General features: G+C 48.3%; 1 protein-coding gene across 1 annotated transcript in view; it reads right to left on the reverse strand.

Annotated features, from left to right (window-relative positions):
• Positions 1–2454: 2454 nt before the first annotated feature.
• Positions 2455–21229, reverse strand: part of LOC129694409 (vitellogenin-like) — a gene marked incomplete at its 5' end in the record, with an annotated part of 78524 nt that continues 59749 nt past the window's right edge. Inside the window, 10 exons of the mRNA XM_055631127.1 lie at positions 2455–2757; positions 3733–3894; positions 5206–5365; positions 7666–7920; positions 9481–9637; positions 10231–10429; positions 12985–13159; positions 14111–14249; positions 15909–16051; positions 19001–19213. Coding sequence (XP_055487102.1) covers positions 2636–2757; positions 3733–3894; positions 5206–5365; positions 7666–7920; positions 9481–9637; positions 10231–10429; positions 12985–13159; positions 14111–14249; positions 15909–16051; positions 19001–19213 — 1725 coding nt within the window. The remainder of the gene's footprint in view (positions 2758–3732; positions 3895–5205; positions 5366–7665; positions 7921–9480; positions 9638–10230; positions 10430–12984; positions 13160–14110; positions 14250–15908; positions 16052–19000; positions 19214–21229) is intronic.

The raw sequence follows: 21229 nt of genomic DNA on the forward strand, positions 1-21229 counted from the left end.
CTCGACTCCGTTCAAGGACCCAAGCAATCGTTCCAGGTGCGACAGAGGTTTACCTGCATCTCTTCCAACCTCATCTATTGCGTCCGCTGCTCTAGATGTCAGCAGATCTATATCGGTGAGACCAAGCGAGCAGCACCGGAAATTGGAGGAACAGCACCTCATATTCCGTTTGGGGAGTCTGCACCCCGGGGGCATGAACATCGAATTCTCCCAATTTTGTTAGTCCTTGCTGTCTCCTCCCCTTCCTCAGCCCCCCTGCTGTCTCCTCCCATCCCCCAGCCTTCGGGCTCCTCCTCCTTTTCCCTTTCTTGTCCCCCACCCACCCCCGCCCCGATCAGTCTGAAGAAGGGTTTCGGCCCGAAACGTTGCCTATTTCCTTCGCTCCATAGATGCTGCTGCACCCGCTGAGTTTCTCCAGCTTTTTTGTGTAACCATTTAGATAGTAATCTGCCTTCCTGTTTTTGCTCCCAAAGTGGATAACCTCACATTTATCCACATTAAACTGCATCTGCCATGCATCTGTCCACTCACCCAACCTGTCTAAGTCATCCTGCATTCTCATAGCATCCTCCTCAGAGTTCACACTGTCACCCAGCTTTGTGTCATCTGCAAATTTGCTAATGTTACTTTGAATATCTTCATCCAAATCATTGATGTATATTGTAAATAGCTGCGGTCCCAGCTCCGAGCTTTGCGTTACCCCACTAGTCACTGCCTGCCATTCTGAAAGGGATCCTTTAGGGACCCGAAACGTCACCATTTCCTTCTCTCCAGTGAGGCTGCCTGTCCCGCCGAGTTACTCCAGCACTTTGTGTCTGTCTGCAGTTCCTTCTGACTGTGCACAGATGCAGGTCCCTGTGTTTCTGCTTCATTATCAGAGCAGCTTCCGCCATCTGCTGGTTATTGGGTGGAATTACAGCAGGACTGGCTGGATATCCTGAATATTAAGGGGCCTGTCCCACTTGGGCGACCTAATCTGCGAGTTTAGAAGAGTTTGCCCTCGACTCAAACCCGCAGCATGGTCGTCACGTGGTCCTAGGAGGTCACTGGAACTCCCCTTCTTGCTCGAGGGAAGTTCCCGCATACTCACGGCTTCAGCTAGGTTGCGGAAAATGTTTTGAACTCGTAGTGCAGTGGAGTGGGGTCGCTATGTAGTTACAGGCAGTCGAGGGCAGCCGTAGGCAATCTCCTTCGCTCACTGGGCATTTTAATTGGCTCATTGGAGTTTTCAGAACCAAGGAAAACTGACCGGTAGGTTAAATGTCCACCAAACTTTATTAAACGTTGTCTGGCTTCTTAAAAGTGTCTCCACTCCTTCTCCCCACCCCCTCCGCACTTTCTAAAGGACTTACCGTACACTGTGCAGCTGTCTTTTACCTTCTTCTTCATTTTGTGTGTGTGTGTGTGTGTGTGTGTGTGCGCGCATTTGTGTGTGTGTGTGTGTGTGTGTGTGTGCGCGCGTTTGTGTGTGTGTGTGTGCGCGTTTGTGTGTTTGTGTGTGCGTGTGCGCGTTTGTGTTTGTGTGTGCGCGCGTTTGTGTGTGTGTGTGTGTGTGTGTGTGTGCATACGTTTGTGTGTGTGTGCGCGCGTTTGTGTGTGTGTGTGTGTGTGTGTGTGTGTGTGTGCGTGTGTATGTGTTTGTGTGTGTGTGTGTATGTGTGTGTGTGTGTGTTTGTGTGTGTGTGTGCGTGTGTGTGTGTGTGCGCGTGTGTGTGTGTGTGCGCGTGTGTGTGTGTGCGCGCGTGTGTGTGTGTGTGCGTGCGTGTGTGTGTGTGTGTGCGCGTGTGTGTGTGTATGTGTGTGCGTGTGCAGACGGGCGACCCAGCTCGAGGTTTTCAGGCGAGTGCCCTCCTCGAGCCTGAAGGTCGGAGACACTCGCTGAAAAGTCGCGTTAGTGGGACAGGCCCTTTATGGTTTGGGGAATGGGGAGGAGGGAGAAGAAAGGGGGAGGATGTGGGATTTGTTAAAGGTTGCCTCAACTTGGAGAAGACGACAGAGACTAAAAATTGAAGTAAAAATGAATTTGCAGGAGAGACTGATGCAGGGTCTTGACTTGAAACATCAACACTTCCTTTACTCCTCCCACGCCAGATGCTGCTCGACCCAGAGTTCCTCCAGCAGTTTGTTTTTATGCTACTCTAATGCACCTTTGTATCTGTCGGCTGATGTGTTATTGTTGTCATGTGTATCGAGATACTTTGTTGGAAATGTGTAGGAAGGAACGGCAGATGCTGGTTTAAACCGAAGATAGACACAAAATGCTGGAGTAACTCAGCCGGACAGGCAGTCCCAACTCCATCATTAAGTTTGCTGATGATGACAGTGGTGGTGGGCCTGATCTCCGACAACGATGAGGGGGAGTTAAAATGTTGGGCAACGTGGAGATCAGGTAGGCCCAGGCAGACTGAGCGGAGGTGTTCGTCGTGATGACTTGGTGGTAATGACTAGATCATATTGCTTGCTAAATGCTGATTTATTGAATTCGACAGTTGACAGTTCATCTAAAACTAAGTCATTTTGAATGATTGGGTGTGTTTTTGTTTCACGACAGCGTTTCACCTCTTTAATTGCATCGATGGCATTCGCCTAGTCAAGGGCTTTGTTACGATGGGGGCAGATATTCCTCAAACGCTTCTCATTTGCAGTCAGAAGAACAGGAGCATGAGACATGGGCCTCAATTCTGCTCTCCAGGTCTTCAGTCTTCTGCGAAAAGCTGATGGACTTCAGCTGCTCATCAGTCGGGTTCATGTTCGAATCTGAAAGAAATATTAAGCCGTGTTTAATTTACCTTGACTGTGTGAATGCGCCATTGAGACCCAAAATGAGCGGGCGTGTGTTGTCAGCCTGTATAAGACAATAGGTATGTTAGCATTCATAGCAAAAGGATTTGAGTATAGGAGCAGGGAGGTTCTACTGCAGTTGTACAGGGTCTTGGTGAGACCACACCTGGAGTATTGCGTACAGTTTTGGTCTCCAAATCTGAGGAAGGACATTATTGCCATAGAGGGAGTGCAGAGACGGTTCACCAGACTGATTCCTGGGATGTCAGGACTGTCTTATGAAGAAAGACTGGATAGACTTGGTTTATACTCTCTAGAATTTAGGAGATTGAGAGGGGGGTCTTATAGAAACTTACAAAATTCTTAAGGGGTTGGACAGGCTAGATGCAGGAAGATTGTTACCAATGTTGGGGAAGTCCAGGACAAGGGGTCACAGCTTAAGGATAAGGGGGAAATCCTTTAGGAATCCCAGGAATGAGTGGGTTAACCTATGATGAGCTTTTGACGGCGCTGGGCCTGTACTCGCTGGAGTTTAGAAGAATGAGGGAGGGACCTCATTGAAACACACAGAACAGCAAAAGGCTTGGATAGATTGGATGTAGAGAGGATGTTTCCACTGGTGGGAGAGTCTAGGACCAGAGGTCACAGCCTCAGAATTAATGGACGTTCTTTTAGGAAGGAGATGACGAGGAATTTCTTTAGTCAGAGGGTGGTGAATATGTGGAATTCTTTGCCGCAGACGGCTGTGGAGGCCAAGTCAGTGGATATTTATAAGGCAGATATGGATAGATTCTTGATTAGTACGGGTGTCAGAGGTTATGGGGAGAAGGCAGGAGAATGGGGTTAGGAGGGAGAGATAGACCAGCCATGATTGAATGGCAGACGATGGGCCGAATGGCCTGATTCTGCTCCTATTCCTTACGACCTTATGGCCTAATCTCGGTAACGTACCCGCTGGCAGGCAGTGGAAGCCGTAAGCCACAGGGACAGTTTTCACCGGTGAACATCCACTTTGGCAGCGTAGAACCTTCTCGATGGAGTAGCACTTGGACTCCTGCCCGTGCACTGTGACCGGTTCATCCAGTTTCACGGTACTCCTCGTCAGTTTGCAGCCTGCAAGGACGGTAAGGCGAGAGTTAGGTAAAGACGTAAGACAGCTTAACGTCTGTTAGATACACGAGGTGTTAGACTTCGCCTGAAGTCAGAACATGGGCAGGAGTTTGATCAAGAAGCCACTCTGTTAAACACCTGTCCCACGGTACGAGTTCATTCCAGGAACTCTCCCGAGTTTGCCCTGATTCAATCGGAGATTTACGGTAATGGCCACTCGTCGGTACTCGGGGCTCTCGTGGACATTTTTCAACATGTTGAAAAATCTTCATGAGTCTTCCCGTGCTTACTTTCCGTTAGCAAGTCTTCCCGAGTACCTGCCGTTAGCGTTACGAGCCGCTAAGAGACGTCCCCGAGCTCCGACGTACCCGCTACGTTCATTCTCCGTGCTTACCACGGGTTTGATTTTTTTTTAAACTCGGGAGAGCTCTTGGAATGAACTCGCACCGTGGGACAGGACTTGTACTTGACTAGTTCAGTTTAACTTCGAGATACAGCGTGGAAACAGGCCCTTCGGCCCACCGAGTCCGCAAAGACCTGCGATCCCCGCTCACTAACACTATCCTACACACACTCGGGACAATTTACACTTACAACAAGCCAATTAACCCACAACCCTTATATAATGGTATATGGACACACTGATCTGTTCTGTATTCATGCCTTCTATGTTCTGTTGTGCTGAAGCAAAGCAAGAATTTCATTTTTCTATCTGGGACACATGACAAGAAACTCTCTTGACTTGATTTGAGTCTTGACTTAATTGGCCCGCTGTAAAATGTCCCCGGTGTGTGGGGAGTTGATGAGTGAGTGGGAGAACATGGAAGTAGTAGAAACATAGAAACATAGAAATTAGGTGCAGGAGTAGGCCATTCGGCCCTTCGAGTCTGCACCGCCATTCAATATGATCATGGATGATCATCAACTCAGTATCCTGTACCTGCCTTCTCTCTATACCCTCTGATCCCCTTGGCCACAAGGGCCACATTTAACTCCCTCTTAAATATAGCCAATGAACTGGCCTCAACTACCCTCTGTGGCAGAGAGTTCCAGAGATTCACCACTCTCTGTGTGAAAAAAGTTCTCCTCATCTCGGTTTTAAAGGATTTCCCCCTTATCCTTAAGCTGTGACCCCTTGTCCTGGACTTCCCCAACATCGGAAACAATCTTCCTGCATCTAGCCTGTCCAACCCCTTAAGAATTTTGTAAGTTTCTATAAGATAGTGTGAACGGGCGATCGATGGTCGGCGTGGACTCGGTCCTTCCTGCACAATCCAGCGCTGGAACTGGACGCGACGTAAGTGAGCTTCTTACCGTCTTTGCAGCTTTCCCCCGTCATCAACCACGAGTGTGCAAATCTGAGAACCTCCTTGGTTCGGTGGCGGTTTGGTAGCTGATATTCGTTGCTCTGTTGGGCGTTTCCTTTGCCGCACAATCCGCACGTCGTCCCAACCATCCACGGCGTCTGGGTGACCTGGGTCAAGCCAAGAGAACGACAAGAGCAACTCAGTCAAGGTGTTGCACCGCGCTCCGTCCTAGCACAGCGGCTGCGTTCTCGTAGCCCTGGAGTTTACACAGCGCGGAAACAAGCCTTTCCGTCCCACCATGTCCATGAACCTATACATCGGCGAGACCAAGCGCAGGCTCGGCGATCGTATCGCTGAACACCTCCGCTCAGTCCGCCTTAAACCTACCTGATCTCCGGGGTTGCTCAGCACTTCAACTCCCCCTCCTATTCTACTGCACCTATTGTCTATTGTCTATTAGGAACGGGGTACTGATTGGGGATGATCAGCCATGATCACTTGAATGGCGGTGCTGGCTCGAAGGGCCGAATGGCCTACTCCTGCACCTATTGTCTATTGTCTATTGTCTATTCTCACACTGACCTTTCTGTCCTGGGCCTCCTCCACTGTCAGAGTGAGGCCCAGCGCTAATTGGAGGAACAGCATCTCATATTTTGCTTGGGCAGATTACACCCCAGCGGGATGAACATTGACTTCTCTAACTTCAAGTAGCCCTTGCTTTCCCTCTCTCTCCATCCCCCTCCCCCTTCCCTGTTCTCCGACCAGTCTGACTGGCTCTGACCATGTTCTATCTCTGTTTGCTTTGTTGTCACCATCTCCCAGCCAACAATGATCTATTCTACATTCTCTTCGATCTCCATTCCCATTGTCCTGTTTTCACACCTTACACTTCCTTATCTATGTATCTCTCTCTCCCCTGACATCAATCTAAAGGCGGATCTCAACCCGAATTGTCACCCGTTCCTTCTCTCCAGAGTCTCTTCCTGGCCCGCTGAGTTACTCCAGCATTTTGTGTCTATCCATGCGGCCCTATCTATATTGGTCTCATTTCCCAGTACATGGTCCATATTCTTCATGTACTGGTGATTCAAGGGCTTGTCTAAATGCTTGCGGTCATAAGATCATACAGCAGAGAAACAGGCCCTTCGGCCCAACTAGTCTATGCGCTAGGCGAGTCCCATTTGCCTGCATTTGGTCCATATCCCTCTTAACCTTGTTCGGGAAGGAACTGCAGATCCTGGTTTAATCCAAAGATAGTGTGCAGTTTTGGTCCCCTAGGAAGGATATTCTTGCTATTGAGGGAGTGCAGCGTAGGTTCACAAGGTTAATTCCCGGGATGGCAGGACTGTCATATGCTGAGAGAATGGAGCGGCTGGGCTTGTATACTCTGGAATTTAGAAGGATGAGAGGGGATCTTACTGAAACATATAAGATTGTTAAGGGATTGGACACGCTGGAGGCAGGAAACATGTCCCCGATGTTGGGGGAGTCCAGAACCAGGGGCCACAGTTTAAGAATAAGGGGTAGGCCATTTAGAATGTAGATGAGGAAAAACTTTGTCATCCAGAGAGTTGTTAATCTGTGGAATTCTGTGCCTCAGAAGGCAGTAGAGGCTGATTCTCTGGATGCTTTCAAGAGTTAGTTATATAGAGCTCTTAAAGATAGTGGAGTCAAGGGATATGGGGAGAAGGCAGGAATGGGGTACTGATTGTGGACGATCAGCCATGATCACAGTGAATTGTCTATTGTCTATTCTTTAGTCAGAGGGTGGTGAATCTGTGGATTTCTTTCCCACAGTAGGCTGTGGAGGCCAAGTCAATGGGTATATTTAAGGCAGACAGGTAGATGGGAGGTCAGGACTACACTTTTGGCACATGAGAGGATGATTCAGTTGCCTGATTATAGCTGGGAAGCAGCTGTCTCTGAATCTAGAGGCGTGCATTTTCAAATTCCTGTACCTCTTGTCTGATGGGAGAAGGGGGAAGAGGGAGTGACTGGGGTGAGACTGGTCCCTGATCATGCTGGCGGCCTTGCTGAGGCAACGTGGTGTAGATGGCTGATGATATTAGCCTTTTAACACGGTGGGCAGCACAGTAGAGTTGCTGCCTCACAGCACTTACAGCGTCAGTGACGTGGGTTCGAACCCGACTACGGGTGCTGTCTGTACGGAGTTTGTACGTTCTCCCCGTGACCTGCGTGGGTTGTCTCCGAGATCTTCGGTTTCCTCCCACACTCCAAAGACGTGCAGGCTTGTAGGTTAATTGGCTTGGTGTAAGTGTAAATTGTCCTTAGCGTGTAGGATAGAGTGAATGTGCGGGGATCGATGGTCGGCACGGACTCGGTGAGATGAAGGGCCTGTTTCCGTGCTGTGTCTCTAAACTAAACTAAAATGGTATAATTAATTATATTTAAATCGTCCCATTTGTGCTTATCTATAAATGCGGTGGGACCAGGAGATATTTAGCACCTTAATCATTTTGCCATCAAAGAAGAGGGTTTGAAGACCATGTTCTGGAGCTGTTATCTTCAAGCCACCATTAATCCACTCGATGGAAACCGACCCTGGAAATAATGAGATCAACACATCTAATGAAAGTATACAAAATGATGAGAGGCATAGATAGGGTAGACAGTCAGAGCCTTTTACAATAGACAATAGGTGCAGGAGTAGGCCATTCGGCCCTTCGAGCCAGCACCGCCATTCAATATGATCATGGCTGATCATCCCCAATCAGTACCCCGTTCCTGCCTTCTCCCCATATCCCCTGACTCCGTTATTTTTAAGAGCCCTATCTAGCTCTCTCTTGAAGGTATCCAGAGAACCGGCCTCCACCGTTCTTTGAGGCAGAGAATTCCACAGACTCACCACTCTCTGTGAGAAAAAGTGTTTCCTCATCTCCATTCTAAATGGCTTACTCCTTATTCTTAAACTGTGGCCCCTGGTTCTGGACTCCCCCAACATCGGGAACATGTTTCCTGCCTCTAGCGTGTCCAACCCCTTAACAATCTTATAGGTTTCAATGAGTTCCCCTCTCATCCTTCTAAACTCCAGAGTGTACAAGCTCAGCCACTCCATTCTCTCAGCATATGACAGTCCCGCCATCCCGGGAATTAACTTTGTAAACCTACGCTGCACTCCCTCAATAGCAAGAATGTCCTTCCTCAAATTAGGGGAACAAAACTGCACACAATACTCCAGGTGTGGTCTCACTAGGGCTATGTACAACTGCAGAAGGACCACTTTGTTCCTATATTTGATTCCTCTTGTTATAAAGGATGCCTATAAAACATGCCATTCGCTTTCTTCACTGCCTGCTGTACCTGCATGCTTACTTTCATAGACTGATGAACAAGGACCCCCAGGTACAGTAAACACAGTACCTGGAAACAAAGGGGAGGCCTCCATTGTGCAGATGGGCAGGACTTCAGGTCAGACTGAAGTGCAGGGAACTTCGGACCACTCTCCCTACTATCCTACTGGCTAATGTACAGTCCCTTGAAAATAAAGTGGAGGACTTAAGGGCAAGGCTGCTTTATCAACGAGAGCTGAGGGAATGCTCTGTGTTCTGTTTCACTGAGACATGGCTCACCCCCAGCTCCCCAGACTCAGCGGTCCAGTCTGAAGGGTTCTCCATCCACTGCATGGACCGTACACTGGCATCTGGGAAAGGGAGAGGAGGGGGCGTCTGCCTCATGGTCAACTCTGCGTGGTGCTCAGACGTGGCAGTCCTCTCCAACTACTGCTCTCCACACCTCGAACATCTGGCGGTGAAGTGCCGTCCCTTCTACCTTCCAAGGGTAGAAGGGACGGCACACCTCCACCCTGACCGCGGTCTACATCCCACCCCAGGCAGGCGTCCGTCTGGCGCTGGAGGAGCTGCACACCGTGGCCAACAAACACCAGACGTCTTACCCCGAGGCATTTACCACCATTGCTGGGGACGTCAATAAAGCAAACCTCAAGAAATTGCTCCCTAACCTCCACCAACATGTCTCCTGCTGCACCAGAGGACCAAACACCCTCGACCACTGCTACACCACCATCAAGAATACCTATCGCTCTATCCCTCGCCCTCACTTCGGTAAATCCGACCATATATAAAAGCAAAGCCTTGTCCTTTCAGGGATACATGACAATAAACTCTCTTGAATCTTGAATCCAGCAATGTGTCCAGGTCTTTGTCGAGGTAGGAGTTGATTTGCGCCATGATCAACCTCTCAAAGCACTTCATCACTACCGACGTTAGTGCCACTGGTCGATAGTCATTGAGGCACATTTTTATATCGTGTTCGCAATCAAATAAATTATTTTTGATACAAAAAAAGTATCATTGAGGCACTCACGTAAGCTTGTCAAAGGAAGGTTTTCCATTGACACCTTTTTCCCATTGACTGTCAGTTGGGGACGCCCTCTGGATGTCGACTCCATCATTATCTCACTTCACCAAACAAGAATAAAACAACGGGTTATCAAAAGTACCGATAAGTCATAGTCATAGAGTCGTAGCGTGATACAGTGTGGAAACAGGCCCTTTGGCCCAACTCGTCCACACCCGCCAACAATGTCCCAGCTACACTAGCCCCACCTGCCCACGTTTGGCCCATATCCGTCCTATCCATGCACCTGTCCAACTGTTTCTTAAATGTTGGAATAGTCCCAGCCTCAACTACCTCCTCTGGCAGCTCGTTCCATACACCCACCAGTGTGAAATAGCTCAGGTTCCTATTAAATCTTAATAAGATCATAAGTGATAGGAGCAGAATTAGGCCATTCGGCCCATCAAGGCTACCCCGCCATTCAATCATGGTTGATCTATGTCTCCCCCCACTACCCCCAACCCCATTCTCCAGCGTTCTCCCCGTAATCCCTGACTCCCATACTAATCAAGAAATGTTTCCCTTTCACCTTACACCTGTGTCCTCTGGTCCTCGATTCCCCTACTCTGGGCAAGAGACTCTGTGCATCTACCCGATCTATTCCTCTCGTGGTTTTATACCACGGCCGAATGCGTCTCACGCGCTGAAGACTTACCTGTGGGGGAGAGTTAGTTGCACAGTCAGCGATTCTCCGTTACGTTTTATCAGCGCCAGGAACTTCTGGTCCGAGGTGCAGTCTTGGACCAATACGTGGCCACAGTTCTCAGGCATTTGATACTTAAAGCTGTTCTCGCTAAACGGACTGAACATGTCCTGAACGACGGTGCACTCAGCTGGGCAAAGAGACGACAACAGTTAGCCAGAGGGAAAACAATTACGAATTGGTTAGTTAAATGGCCTCGGGTTGAAGATAAGGCATAGCTTAGAGATACAGCACGGAAATAGGCCCTCTGGACCACCGAGTCCGCGCCGACCAGCGATCCCCGCACATTAACACTGTCCTACACACACACGCACGCACACACACACACACACACACGCACACGCACACACACACACACACACACACACACACACACACACACACACACACACGCACACACACACACACACACACACACACACACGACAATTTTACATTTACACCAAGCCAATTGTATAGGAGCGTGGGAGGAAACCAAAGATCTCAGAGAAAACCCACGTGTTGACGGGGAGAACGTAAAAACTCCGTACAGGCAGCGCCGTAGTCGGGATTGTACCCAGGTTTCCGTTGCTGCAAGCACTGTAAAGGGCCTGCTCCACTTGGCGATTTTTTTCAGCGACTGCCGGCATCATTGACTGACGTAGCAGGTCACCAAAAAATTAGCGGCGTGACGAGGCGTAACGACGTATTGACGCAACATTCGCAACATTTGTCGCAACATTTTTTTTTGTCGCCGCTGGATTTTGAAATGTTCAAAATCTTTTGGCGACACTGATATGACGCCAGCCATTGGGACAGGCCGTTAACGCAGCAACTCTACCGCTGCCCCACTGTGCTGCCCATGTATCTGCATGAGTGAAGGTTTGCGTGTCCTGCTGTCACGTGTTCGGCACGGACTAGAAGGGCCGAGATGGCAAGTTTCCGTGCTGTAATCGTTATATGGTTATATGTTATACGGTTATATTGATTCACTCCCCACTATTTCTGCCACTGTTTTAGTTTAGCTTAATTTAGTTTATTTTAGAGATACAGCACAGACACAGGCCCTTCAGCCCATCAAGTCTGCACCGACCGGTGATCCCCGCACACAACTCCATCCTACATGCACTGGGGACAATTTACAATTTTTAACAAAGCCACTTAAACTACAAGCCTGTACGCCTTTGGAGTGTGGGAGGAAACCGGAGCACCCGGAGAAAACCCACGCAGGTCACAGGGAGAACGTGCAAACTCCGGACAAACTTCGATCAAACCCGGGTCTCTGGCGCTGTAAGACAGCAACTTTACCGCCTTGCCACTGAGCCGCAGTGATTTAATTTTTTATTGTCACGTGTACCGAGGTACAGTGAAAAGCTTTTGTTGTGCGCTAACCAGTCAGCGGAAAGACAATACATGATTACAATCGAGCCGTCCACAGTGTACAAACACAGGAAGTCCAGAACAAGGGGTCACAGTTTAAGGATAAGGGGGAAATCTTTTAGGACCGAGATGAGGAAAACATTTTTCACACAATGGTGAATCTGTGGAATTCTCTGCCACAGAAGGTAGTTGAGGCCAGTTCATTGGCTATATTTAAGAGGGAGTTAGATGTGGCCCTTGTGGCTAAAGGGATCAGGGGGTATGGAGAGAAGGCAGGTACAGGATACTGAGTTGGATGATCAGCCATGATCATATTGAATGGCAGTGCAGGCTCGAAGGGCCGAATGGCCTACTCCTGCACCTATTTTCTATGTTTCTATGTTTCTATGATAAGGGAATAAAGTTTAGTGCAAGATAAAAAGTCCAGTAAAGTCTGATTTAAGATAGTCCGAGGCTCTCCAATGAGGTAGATGGTAGGCCAGGAATGCTTTGATCTGTCATTTTCACACCTTGCATTCTCGTTGTACCCTTCCATGTCTCCTATCTCCCTCTCCCCTGACTCTCAGTCTGAAGAAGGGTCTCGACCCGAAACGCCACCCACATCCTTCTCTCTGGAGATGCTGCCCGTCCCGCTGAGTTACTCCAGTATTTTGCGTCTCTCTTCAGAGTTTAGTTTAGTGTATTTTGTCACGTGTACGAGGTATAGTGAAAAGCTTTTTGTTGCGTGCCATCCAGTCAGCGGAAAGACTATATACGTGGTGACAATTAAGCCGTCCACAGTGTACAGATACAGGATAAAGGGGATAATGTTTAGTGCAAGATAGAGTCCAGTGCAGTCCGATTCCAAGCTGGCCATCCGCTAGTCAAGGCGCCAGGCGGTGGAGGGCTCCACCCGAGCCGGCTGCCTGCCCCTTTTTCGGGGTTACGTCCGTGCCCGGATGGGGTTAGAAAGGGAATACGCCCTGTCCACTGGCACCCTGGGGGAGTTCCGTGACCGCTGGGCTCCGCAGGGTGTAGAATGTATCCTCAATATGACATCGGATGGAAGCTGCATACCAAATCTCGTTGGGCTTATGTGCAATGACAATAAAATATATTATTATTATTATTATTATTATTATTATTATTATTATTATTATTATTATTATTATTATTATTATTATTAAGGATTGTATCATAGTTGTATAGTGGTTTATTATGGATACACAGTATGTTTGTATTGTAATATGGCGGTGGGTTCTGGCTTGTTTTATTGTAGTGTAAATATTATTTTTTAATAATTGAATAAATATTTTGATTTAAAAAAAAAATGGAGTCTGATGAAAGATAGTCCGAGGGCCCTTGGACAAAGAGATGTTGAGTTTAGAAGCAGGACAAACGAGAGTGACGTACCTGCGAATGCTGTTGAGACCATGGCAGGTAAATCAGCAAGGACTTGCAGGCCTCTTTTTTGGACCGATGGGGAGGTGACATCAAAGGGGAGGGGTGCAGGAATGAGGAGAGCTTGTCGGCTGAATATATGCTGAATGGGAATGGAAATGAGCAGCATTATCGACCACAGTTGGAGCAGTGAGCATGAGCGTATCTTCATTCAGACAACGCAGGAGGAATCTGTGCTGGTACTTAGAGCAACCTCATTCACCCACTTACTTTAGTTTAGTTTAGTTGAGAGGTACAGCGCGGAAACAGGCCCTTCGGCCCACCCAGTCCGTGCCGGCCGGCGATCCCCGCACACTAACACTACCCGAAACGCACACACACTGGGGACAATTTACACTCATCCCAAGTATGCAAACCCAAGCCAATTAACCTACAAACCCGTTCGTCTTCGGAGCGCGGGAGGAAACCGAAGATCTCGGAGAAAACCCACGCAGGTCACGGGGAGGACGTACAAAAATTCCTTACAGACAGCGCCCGTAGTCGGGGTCGAACCCGGGTCTCTGGCGCTACAATCGCTGTAAGGCAGCAACTCTACCGCAGCGCCACCGTGCTGCCCTTCTCCATTATTCGAGGAGGATCCTCGTGGACATTTTTTATCAGGCTGGAAAAAACGCTGCGGCCTACTTGAGGCCACGAGTACGCGGAGACCACTCACGAGCATGAGGAAGAGTTATGAAGACCTCCTACGACCTCATGCTGCAAGTATGAGTCAAGGGCAAACTCGGCAGAGGTCGCCAATTAGGTCGTGAAAGTGGGACAGGGGGCTTGAAGGAGCGTAAGAGGTAGGCACAGATAATTCTGAAGTCCCGCACCACCAGGTTCTTGAATTGACCAGCATTTCCTTCCTCTGATACGGGGCCCAAATCTGCTCACAATACTCCAAATGCGGTCCGACTCGTGCCTTATAGAGCCTCAGCATTAAAGTATTCTAGAGGTATTCCAGCCCCCTCGCAATCAATGGCAGCATTGCGTTTGGCTTCCTGACTACCGGTTCGACTTGCAATCGGGTTCGAGGAGAGGGCGCGAGGTGTACCTTTGGCGTTTTCACCAGAATGTCAAGGGTTCGCTGAGAAGTGGCTGCGGCCACCACGGACAGTTGGTGAGACGGACTCTTGACGTGTCTCTCAGAGAATCCCAGCATGAAGGCAAAACCCGCCAGGTTGTCAGAAATCCTGCAATGGAACGGGTGGGAATTAATTGGCCTCTTGATGCGTTCAATACTAGACGTAGATGTGGCGAGCAACGCCTCTCCCCGAACTCCCCACCGCACGCATGCTTCCAGCCCCTTACACCGCACCCCTCCCCCAACACCCCACACACCCATGTCCACTACCTCCACCACCCTCCCCCTCCCCCCACCCCTTACACCTTCACCCCTCCCCCACCCCTTACACCTTCACCCCCCCCACCCCCTTACACCTTCACCCCTCCCCCAACACCCCAGCACACCCATGTCCCCTATCCCCACCACCCTCCCCCTCCCCCACCCCCCTTACACCTACACCCCCCCCCCCAACCCCACCCCCCTTACACCTACACCCCTCCCTCAGGCTTTACATTTCACTCCTCTTTCACAACTTTTCCAGAGAGAGCTGCCCTTGTCTTCGGGCTAATGGAATCAAGGGATATGGGGAGAAGGCAGGAACGGGGGTGCTGATTCTGGATGATCAGCCATGATCATATTGAATGGTGGTGCTGGCTCGAAGGGCCGAATGGCCTACTCCTGCACCTATTTCCTATGTTTCTACGTTTCTACAACTTTTGTTTGTTTCTTTGTTTTTTTGTTGTACATATGTGTGCGTATATATTTATGTGTATTGGTGAGTATGTGTATATATTATACACATCCTTCCTCTGACATGGGGCCTAAACCTGCTAATTTTCTCCAAATATTCCAAATACTCCAAATTTTTGCCAAACTATACACACACACTGAACTTTTTTTTGCTCTCTCGTTTATTATATTGTTTACAGTGGACTACGTTTACATTTCCTGTTGTGCTGCCTCAAGTCAGAATGTCATTGTTCAGTCTGGGGGATTCTTGATTCTTAAAAGCCCTGCCCCACTGTACGAGTTCATTCAAGAGCTCCCATCGAGTTTAAAAAAAAATCAAACTCGTGGTACACACGTAAAATGTACGTAGCAGGTACGTCGGAGCTCGGGGACGTCTCAGTGGCTCGTAACGCTAACGGCGGGTAAGCTCGGGAAACGCGGTAAGCTCGAGAAGACTCGTGAAGATTTTTCAACATGGGAATAGCGTTTAGTGCAAGGCAAAGCCAGCAAAGTCCGATCAAGGATAGACTGAGGGTCACCAAAGAGGTGGATGGTAGTTCAGCGCTGCTCTCTGGTGTTTGGGTCCCCCTTAGCTCTCGGTGTTGGGGGAGGGACGGAGAGAAAGGGGATGCATGGGTTACTTGAAGTCAAGGCCCTGTCCCACTTGGCGATTTTTTTGGCGACTGCCGGCATCATTGACTGACGTATCAGGTCACCGAGAAAGTCACGGCGTGACGCGGCGTGATGACGTATTGACGTGCGGTGTTTCCGCAAGTGTCGCCACATTTTTTTTTTCGCCGCTAGATTTTGAAATGTTCAAAATCTTGTGGCGACCCTGATATGACGCTGGCAGTAGCCAAAAAAATCGGCAAGTGGGACAGGCCCTTTAGAGAAATCAATATTCATACCGCTGGGTTGTTAGCTGCCCAGTCTGAAGGAAGGGCCCGACCCGAAAAGTCACCTATGCGTGTCCTCCAGAGATGCTGCCTGACCCAATGAGTAACTCCAGCACTTAGTGTCCTAATGAAAGACGTGAGTTATTGAGAATGGTGCGTACATTTCTGCGGCATCTTTTATGGACTGAGGTATTTTCTCCCATTTTGCTTTGAGCTGCATGGCTGGGTGACGTTTAAAGTGACCAGTCGTAGCTTTGGCTGCAATCTTGTAATCCTGGCAGTTTTTGCCCCATTTCATCACACCCTGAAATTTTACAGAGGAAAATCAAGAATATTAATTCAATTCTTGGCACAGATGATTCATTATAAAGAACTTTCATCGCCTTCCTCAGAAGCATTTCCTTGGTGGCATACATAGTTCAGCTGAGAGGTAAATATGGAAACATAGAAACATAGAAACATAGAAAATAGGTGCAGGGGTAGGCCGTTCGGCCCTTCGAGCCTGCACCGCCATTCAATATGATCATGGCTGATCATCCAACTCAGTATCCTGTACCTGCCTTCTCTCCATACCCCCTGATCCCTTTAGCCACAAGGGCCACATCTAACTCCCTCTTCAATATAGCCAATGAACTGGCCTCAACTACCTTCTGTGGCAGAGAATTCCAGAGATTCGCCACTTTCTGTGTGAAAAATGTTTTTCTCATCGTGGTCCTAAAAGATTTCCCCCTTATCCTTAAACTGTGACCCCTTGTTCTGGACTTCCCCAACATCGGGAACAATCTTCCTGCATGTAGCCTGTCCAACCCCTTAAGAATTTTGTAATTTCTCTAAGATCCCCCCTCAATCTTCTAAATTCTAGCGAGTACAAGCCGAGTCTATCCAGTCTTTCTTCATATGAAAGTCCTGACATCCCAGGAATCAGTCTGGTGAACCTTCTCTGTACTCCCTCTATGGCAAGAATGTCTTTCCTCAGATTCGGAGACCAAAACTGTACGCAATACTCCAGGTGTGGTCTCACCAAGACCCTGTACAACAGCAGTAGAACCTCCCTGCTCCTATACTCAAATCCTTTTGCTATGAAAGCTAACATACCATTCGCCTTCTTCACTGCCTGCTGCGCCTGCATGCCTACTAGTAATGACGTGTACCATGACACCCAGGTCTCGTTGCATCTCCCCTTTTCCTAATCAGCCACCATTGAGATAATAGTCTACTTTCCGACTTTTGCCACCAAAGTGGATAACCTCACATTTATCCACATTATACTGCATCTGCCATGCATTTGCCCACTCACCCAGGTACAGCGTGGAAACTGGCCCTTCGGCCCACCGAGTCCATGCCGACCAGCGATCCCCGCACATCCGTTCCATCCGACACGCTAGGGACAATTTACAGAAGCCAATGAACCTACAAACCCGCACGTCTTTGGAGTGTGGGAGGAACCCGGAGCACCCGGAGAGAACCCACGTGGCCACAGGGAGAACGTACAAACTCCACATATTCAGCGCCCAAGGTCAGGATCGAACCTGGGTCTCTGATGCTCTGAGGCAGCAGCTCTACTGTTGCGCCACCGTGCCGCCAATTTCTTCTGCAATAATTTACAGGCTGGTCCGGTAACGAATGAGTTCAATTTTTACGGAATCTTTACGGAAGTTAGTGTTGTTCATACGTGGGAAAATACATAACAATCATTTGATATGGAAACCAAATATCCTTGGTATTGTGATAAATAGCATTAAAGACACACAAGGCTGAAACAAAGATTAAACATGGAGAGAGAAAGAGAGTGGACACATTTGAAGTGTTGCATTTTTGGGAGATTAATGCAAGCAAAAAGTATACAGTAAATTCACTGGAAGATCAAAGCATGAGAAGGGATCTTGGAGAAACATATAAAATTCGTTCAGGGATTGGACATGCTAGAGTCCAGAACCCAGGGTCACAGTTTAAGAATAAGGGGTAGGCCATTTGGGACTAAGATGAGGAAATACCTTTTCACCCAGACAGTTGCGAATCTGTGGAATTCTCTGCCACGGAAGGCTGTGGAGGCCGATTCACTGGATGTTTTCAAGGGAGAGTTAGATATAGCTCTTAGGGCTCATGGGGAGAAAGCTGGAATGGGGAACTGTTTTTGGATGATCAGCCATGATCATATTGAAGGGCGGTGCTGGCTCGAATGGCCGAATGGCCTACTCCTGCACCTAATTTCTATTCTAAGTAAATTGCGGGGCCGAGGGGGTGTGTATTGTACAGAGGGATTTTGAGGTGCAAGTTCATAGCTTGCTGAAGGAAACTTGAAGGGGAAATGAATGGATAGGTTTGTGGGAAAGAGGAGGGAATGAGTCTGCTACTGTTCTCATCTCCAATGAGGTAGATAGCATCTCAGGACCCCTCTCTAGCTGTTGAGAAGATGTTCAGTTGCCTGATAACAGCTGGGAAGAAACTGTCCCTTGAATCTGGAGGTGTGCGTTTTCACACTTCTGTACCTCTTGTCCAATGGGAGAGGGGAGAAGAGGGAGTGGCCGGGGTGAGACCGCTCCTTGATTATGCTGCTGGCCTTGCCGAGGCAGCGTGAGGTGTAGACGGAGTCAATGGATGTCTAAAGGGCCTGTCCCACTTGCCGATTTTTCCGGAGACTGCCGGCATCATTGACTGATGTATCAGGCGTGACGTGGCGTGCTGACGTATTGCCGCGCAATGTTTTTTTCAAGTGTCGCAACATTTTTGTTGTCGCCGCTGGATTTCGAAATGTTCAAATTCCTTTGGCGACCCTGATGTGACGCTGGCAATTGCCAAAAAAAATCGCCAAGTGGGACAGGCCCTTAAGCCTTTGCCCAATTGGGAGAGAGGAGAAGAGGGAGTGATTTTTTTTTTTCACGCAGAGAGTGGTGAATCTCTGGAACTCTCTGCCACAGAGGGTAGTTGAGGCCAGTTCATTGGCTATATTTAAGAGGGAGTTAGATGTGGCCCTTGTTGCTAAGGGGATCAGGGGGTATGCGAAGAGGTATGCAACTGAGTGGAGCCATGATCATATGGAGTGGTGCAGGCTCAAGGGCAACAAACTACCTAATTTCTAAACTACTATGAAGGGGGGAGACTCATCCTTGATGTGCTGGTGGCCTTGCCCCAGATGCAAATGGTCAATGATGACAACAAACTCTAAAGAAGGAACTGAGATGCGGTTGTTCAGTCTTCTAAAGTGGACGAGTGGAGCCTTTGACAAGCGGATAAGTATTTAATTACATATTACCACTGCTCGATGAAGATTGGGCATCTCGGCATCGAGGCAAGCTCTCCACTTCCCACCTTCTTGTAGCTCATCCACTAAAACGTGTAAAGATCGCTGCTCCATTGAACTGTCCAGGTAGGCCTTGGTCTGGTAGCCTCTCTCATTGTTATTGGTGGTGATGGCTCGAGTGAACAAGGAGAATATTGGTGACGCCGAATCTCCAAGGAACGTGGACTGCGGAGAGAAACAAAATAGACCAAGGAAGTTTGCATTATTATTCAAAATCGCTCACGGTCCATCGATCTAGTTTGACATCCTGGGATGTCAGGACTTTCACATGAAGAAAGACTGGATAGACTCGGCTTGTACTCGCTAGAATTTAGAAGATTGAGGGGGGATCTATAGAAACTTACAAAATTCTTAAGGGGTTGGACAGGCTAGATGCAGGAAGATTGTTCCCGATGTTAGGGGAAGTCCAGAACAAGGGGTCACAGTTTAAGGATAAGGGGGAAATCTTTTAGGACCGAGATGAGGAAAACATTTTTCACACAGAGAGTGGTGAATCTGTGGAATTCTCTGCCACAGAAGGTAGTTGAGGCCAGTTCATTGGCTATATTGAAGAGGGAGTTAGATGTGGCCCTTGTGGCTAAATGGATCATAGGGTATGGAGAGAATGCAGGTACAGGATACTGAGTTGGATGATCAGCCATGATCATATTGAATGGCGGTGCAGGCTCGATGGGCCGAATGGCCTACTCCTGCACCTATTTTCTATGTTTCTAAGTTTCTATGTTTACACCATCATAATTTCTGACTTGTTTAATCATCACGATTTGTGCCTCAGTAAAATGTTTTTAAGGCCTTTTGCAAGCAACATTTGTCACTGAGAAATGAAGGGAATTGTTGGGACAGGTCTCTGCAAATGTGGTCAAAGTGGAGCGCGGTGGCAAAGTAGTGAAGTTGCACAACCTTAATCCTGCAGACCATCATTTACACTACTGTGCACAAATGTTTTGCACGAACATTTTTTTTCCCTGTCTTTTTCTTTTCACTGTCTTGTAGAATGAACAGGTACGTGCGATTAGAGCTAGATGTAGCTCTTAGGGCTAACGGAATGAGTTAGACGTAGCTCTTAGCACTAACGGAAGTGTTCGATATAGCTCAGGGCTAACGGAATAAGTTAAGGGCCTGTCCCACTGTACAAGATAATTCAAAAGTTCTCCCGAGTTTCCCCTGATTCGAACTCGGAGAATTACGGTAATAGCCGTTCGTAGGTACTCGGGGGGGGGGGGGGGGGGGGGGTCTCGGGGACATTTTTCACAGTGCTGGAAATATTTCACGAGATTCCACGCTTCCCGAGTACCTACTGTTAGCGTTACGAGCCGTTACGGGACGGCCCCGCGCTCCAACGTAGCCGCTACGTAAATTCTACATACTTACCACGAGTTTGATTTTTTTTAAACTCAGGAGAGCCCTTGCATTACCTCGTACAGTGGAACAGGCGGGCTAACAGAATAAGTTAGATGTAGCTCTTAGGGCTAACGTGATTAGTTAGATGTATCTCTTAGGGCTAACAGAATAAGTTAGATGTAGCTCTTAGGGCTAACGGAATGAGTTAGATATAGCTCTTAGGGCTAAAGGAATCAAGGTATATGGGGAGAAAGCAGGAACAGGTTACTGATTTTGGATAATCAGCCATGATCACATTGAATAGCAGTACTGGTTTGATGGATCGAATGGCCTACTCCTGCACCTATTATCTATGTTTCTATGTTTCTATATCTATGTTTCTAATTCTGTATAGTTAATGTTTTAGTGTCCATCGAATCATTGAGTCATACAGCATGGATCAGGCCCTTCGGCCCAACTTGTCCATGCCGACCCATCTATGCTAGTCTCACCTGCCCGTGTTTGGCACATATCCCTCAAACCATTTTCCTATCTATGACCTTGTCCAAATGCCTTTGAAATGTTATTATACTGTAGTACTTGCTTCAACTACCTCCTCTAGCAGCTCGTTCCATGTACCCAACACCCTCTGAGTGTAAAAAGTTGCCCCTCAGGTACCTATTAAATCTTTCCCCCTCTCACCTGGAACCTAAGTCCTCTGGTCTATGATCCCTGTAGTCTGGGTAAAAAACCCCATTCATTCACCCGATCTATTCTCTTCATTATGTTTTACATCTCTATAAGATCGCCACTCAACCTCCCGCTCTTCATGGAACCAAGTCCCAGCCTGCTCAATGTGTC

Source organism: Leucoraja erinacea, unplaced genomic scaffold (assembly GCF_028641065.1).
Source record: "Leucoraja erinacea ecotype New England unplaced genomic scaffold, Leri_hhj_1 Leri_655S, whole genome shotgun sequence".
NCBI lineage: Eukaryota > Metazoa > Chordata > Chondrichthyes > Rajiformes > Rajidae > Leucoraja > Leucoraja erinaceus.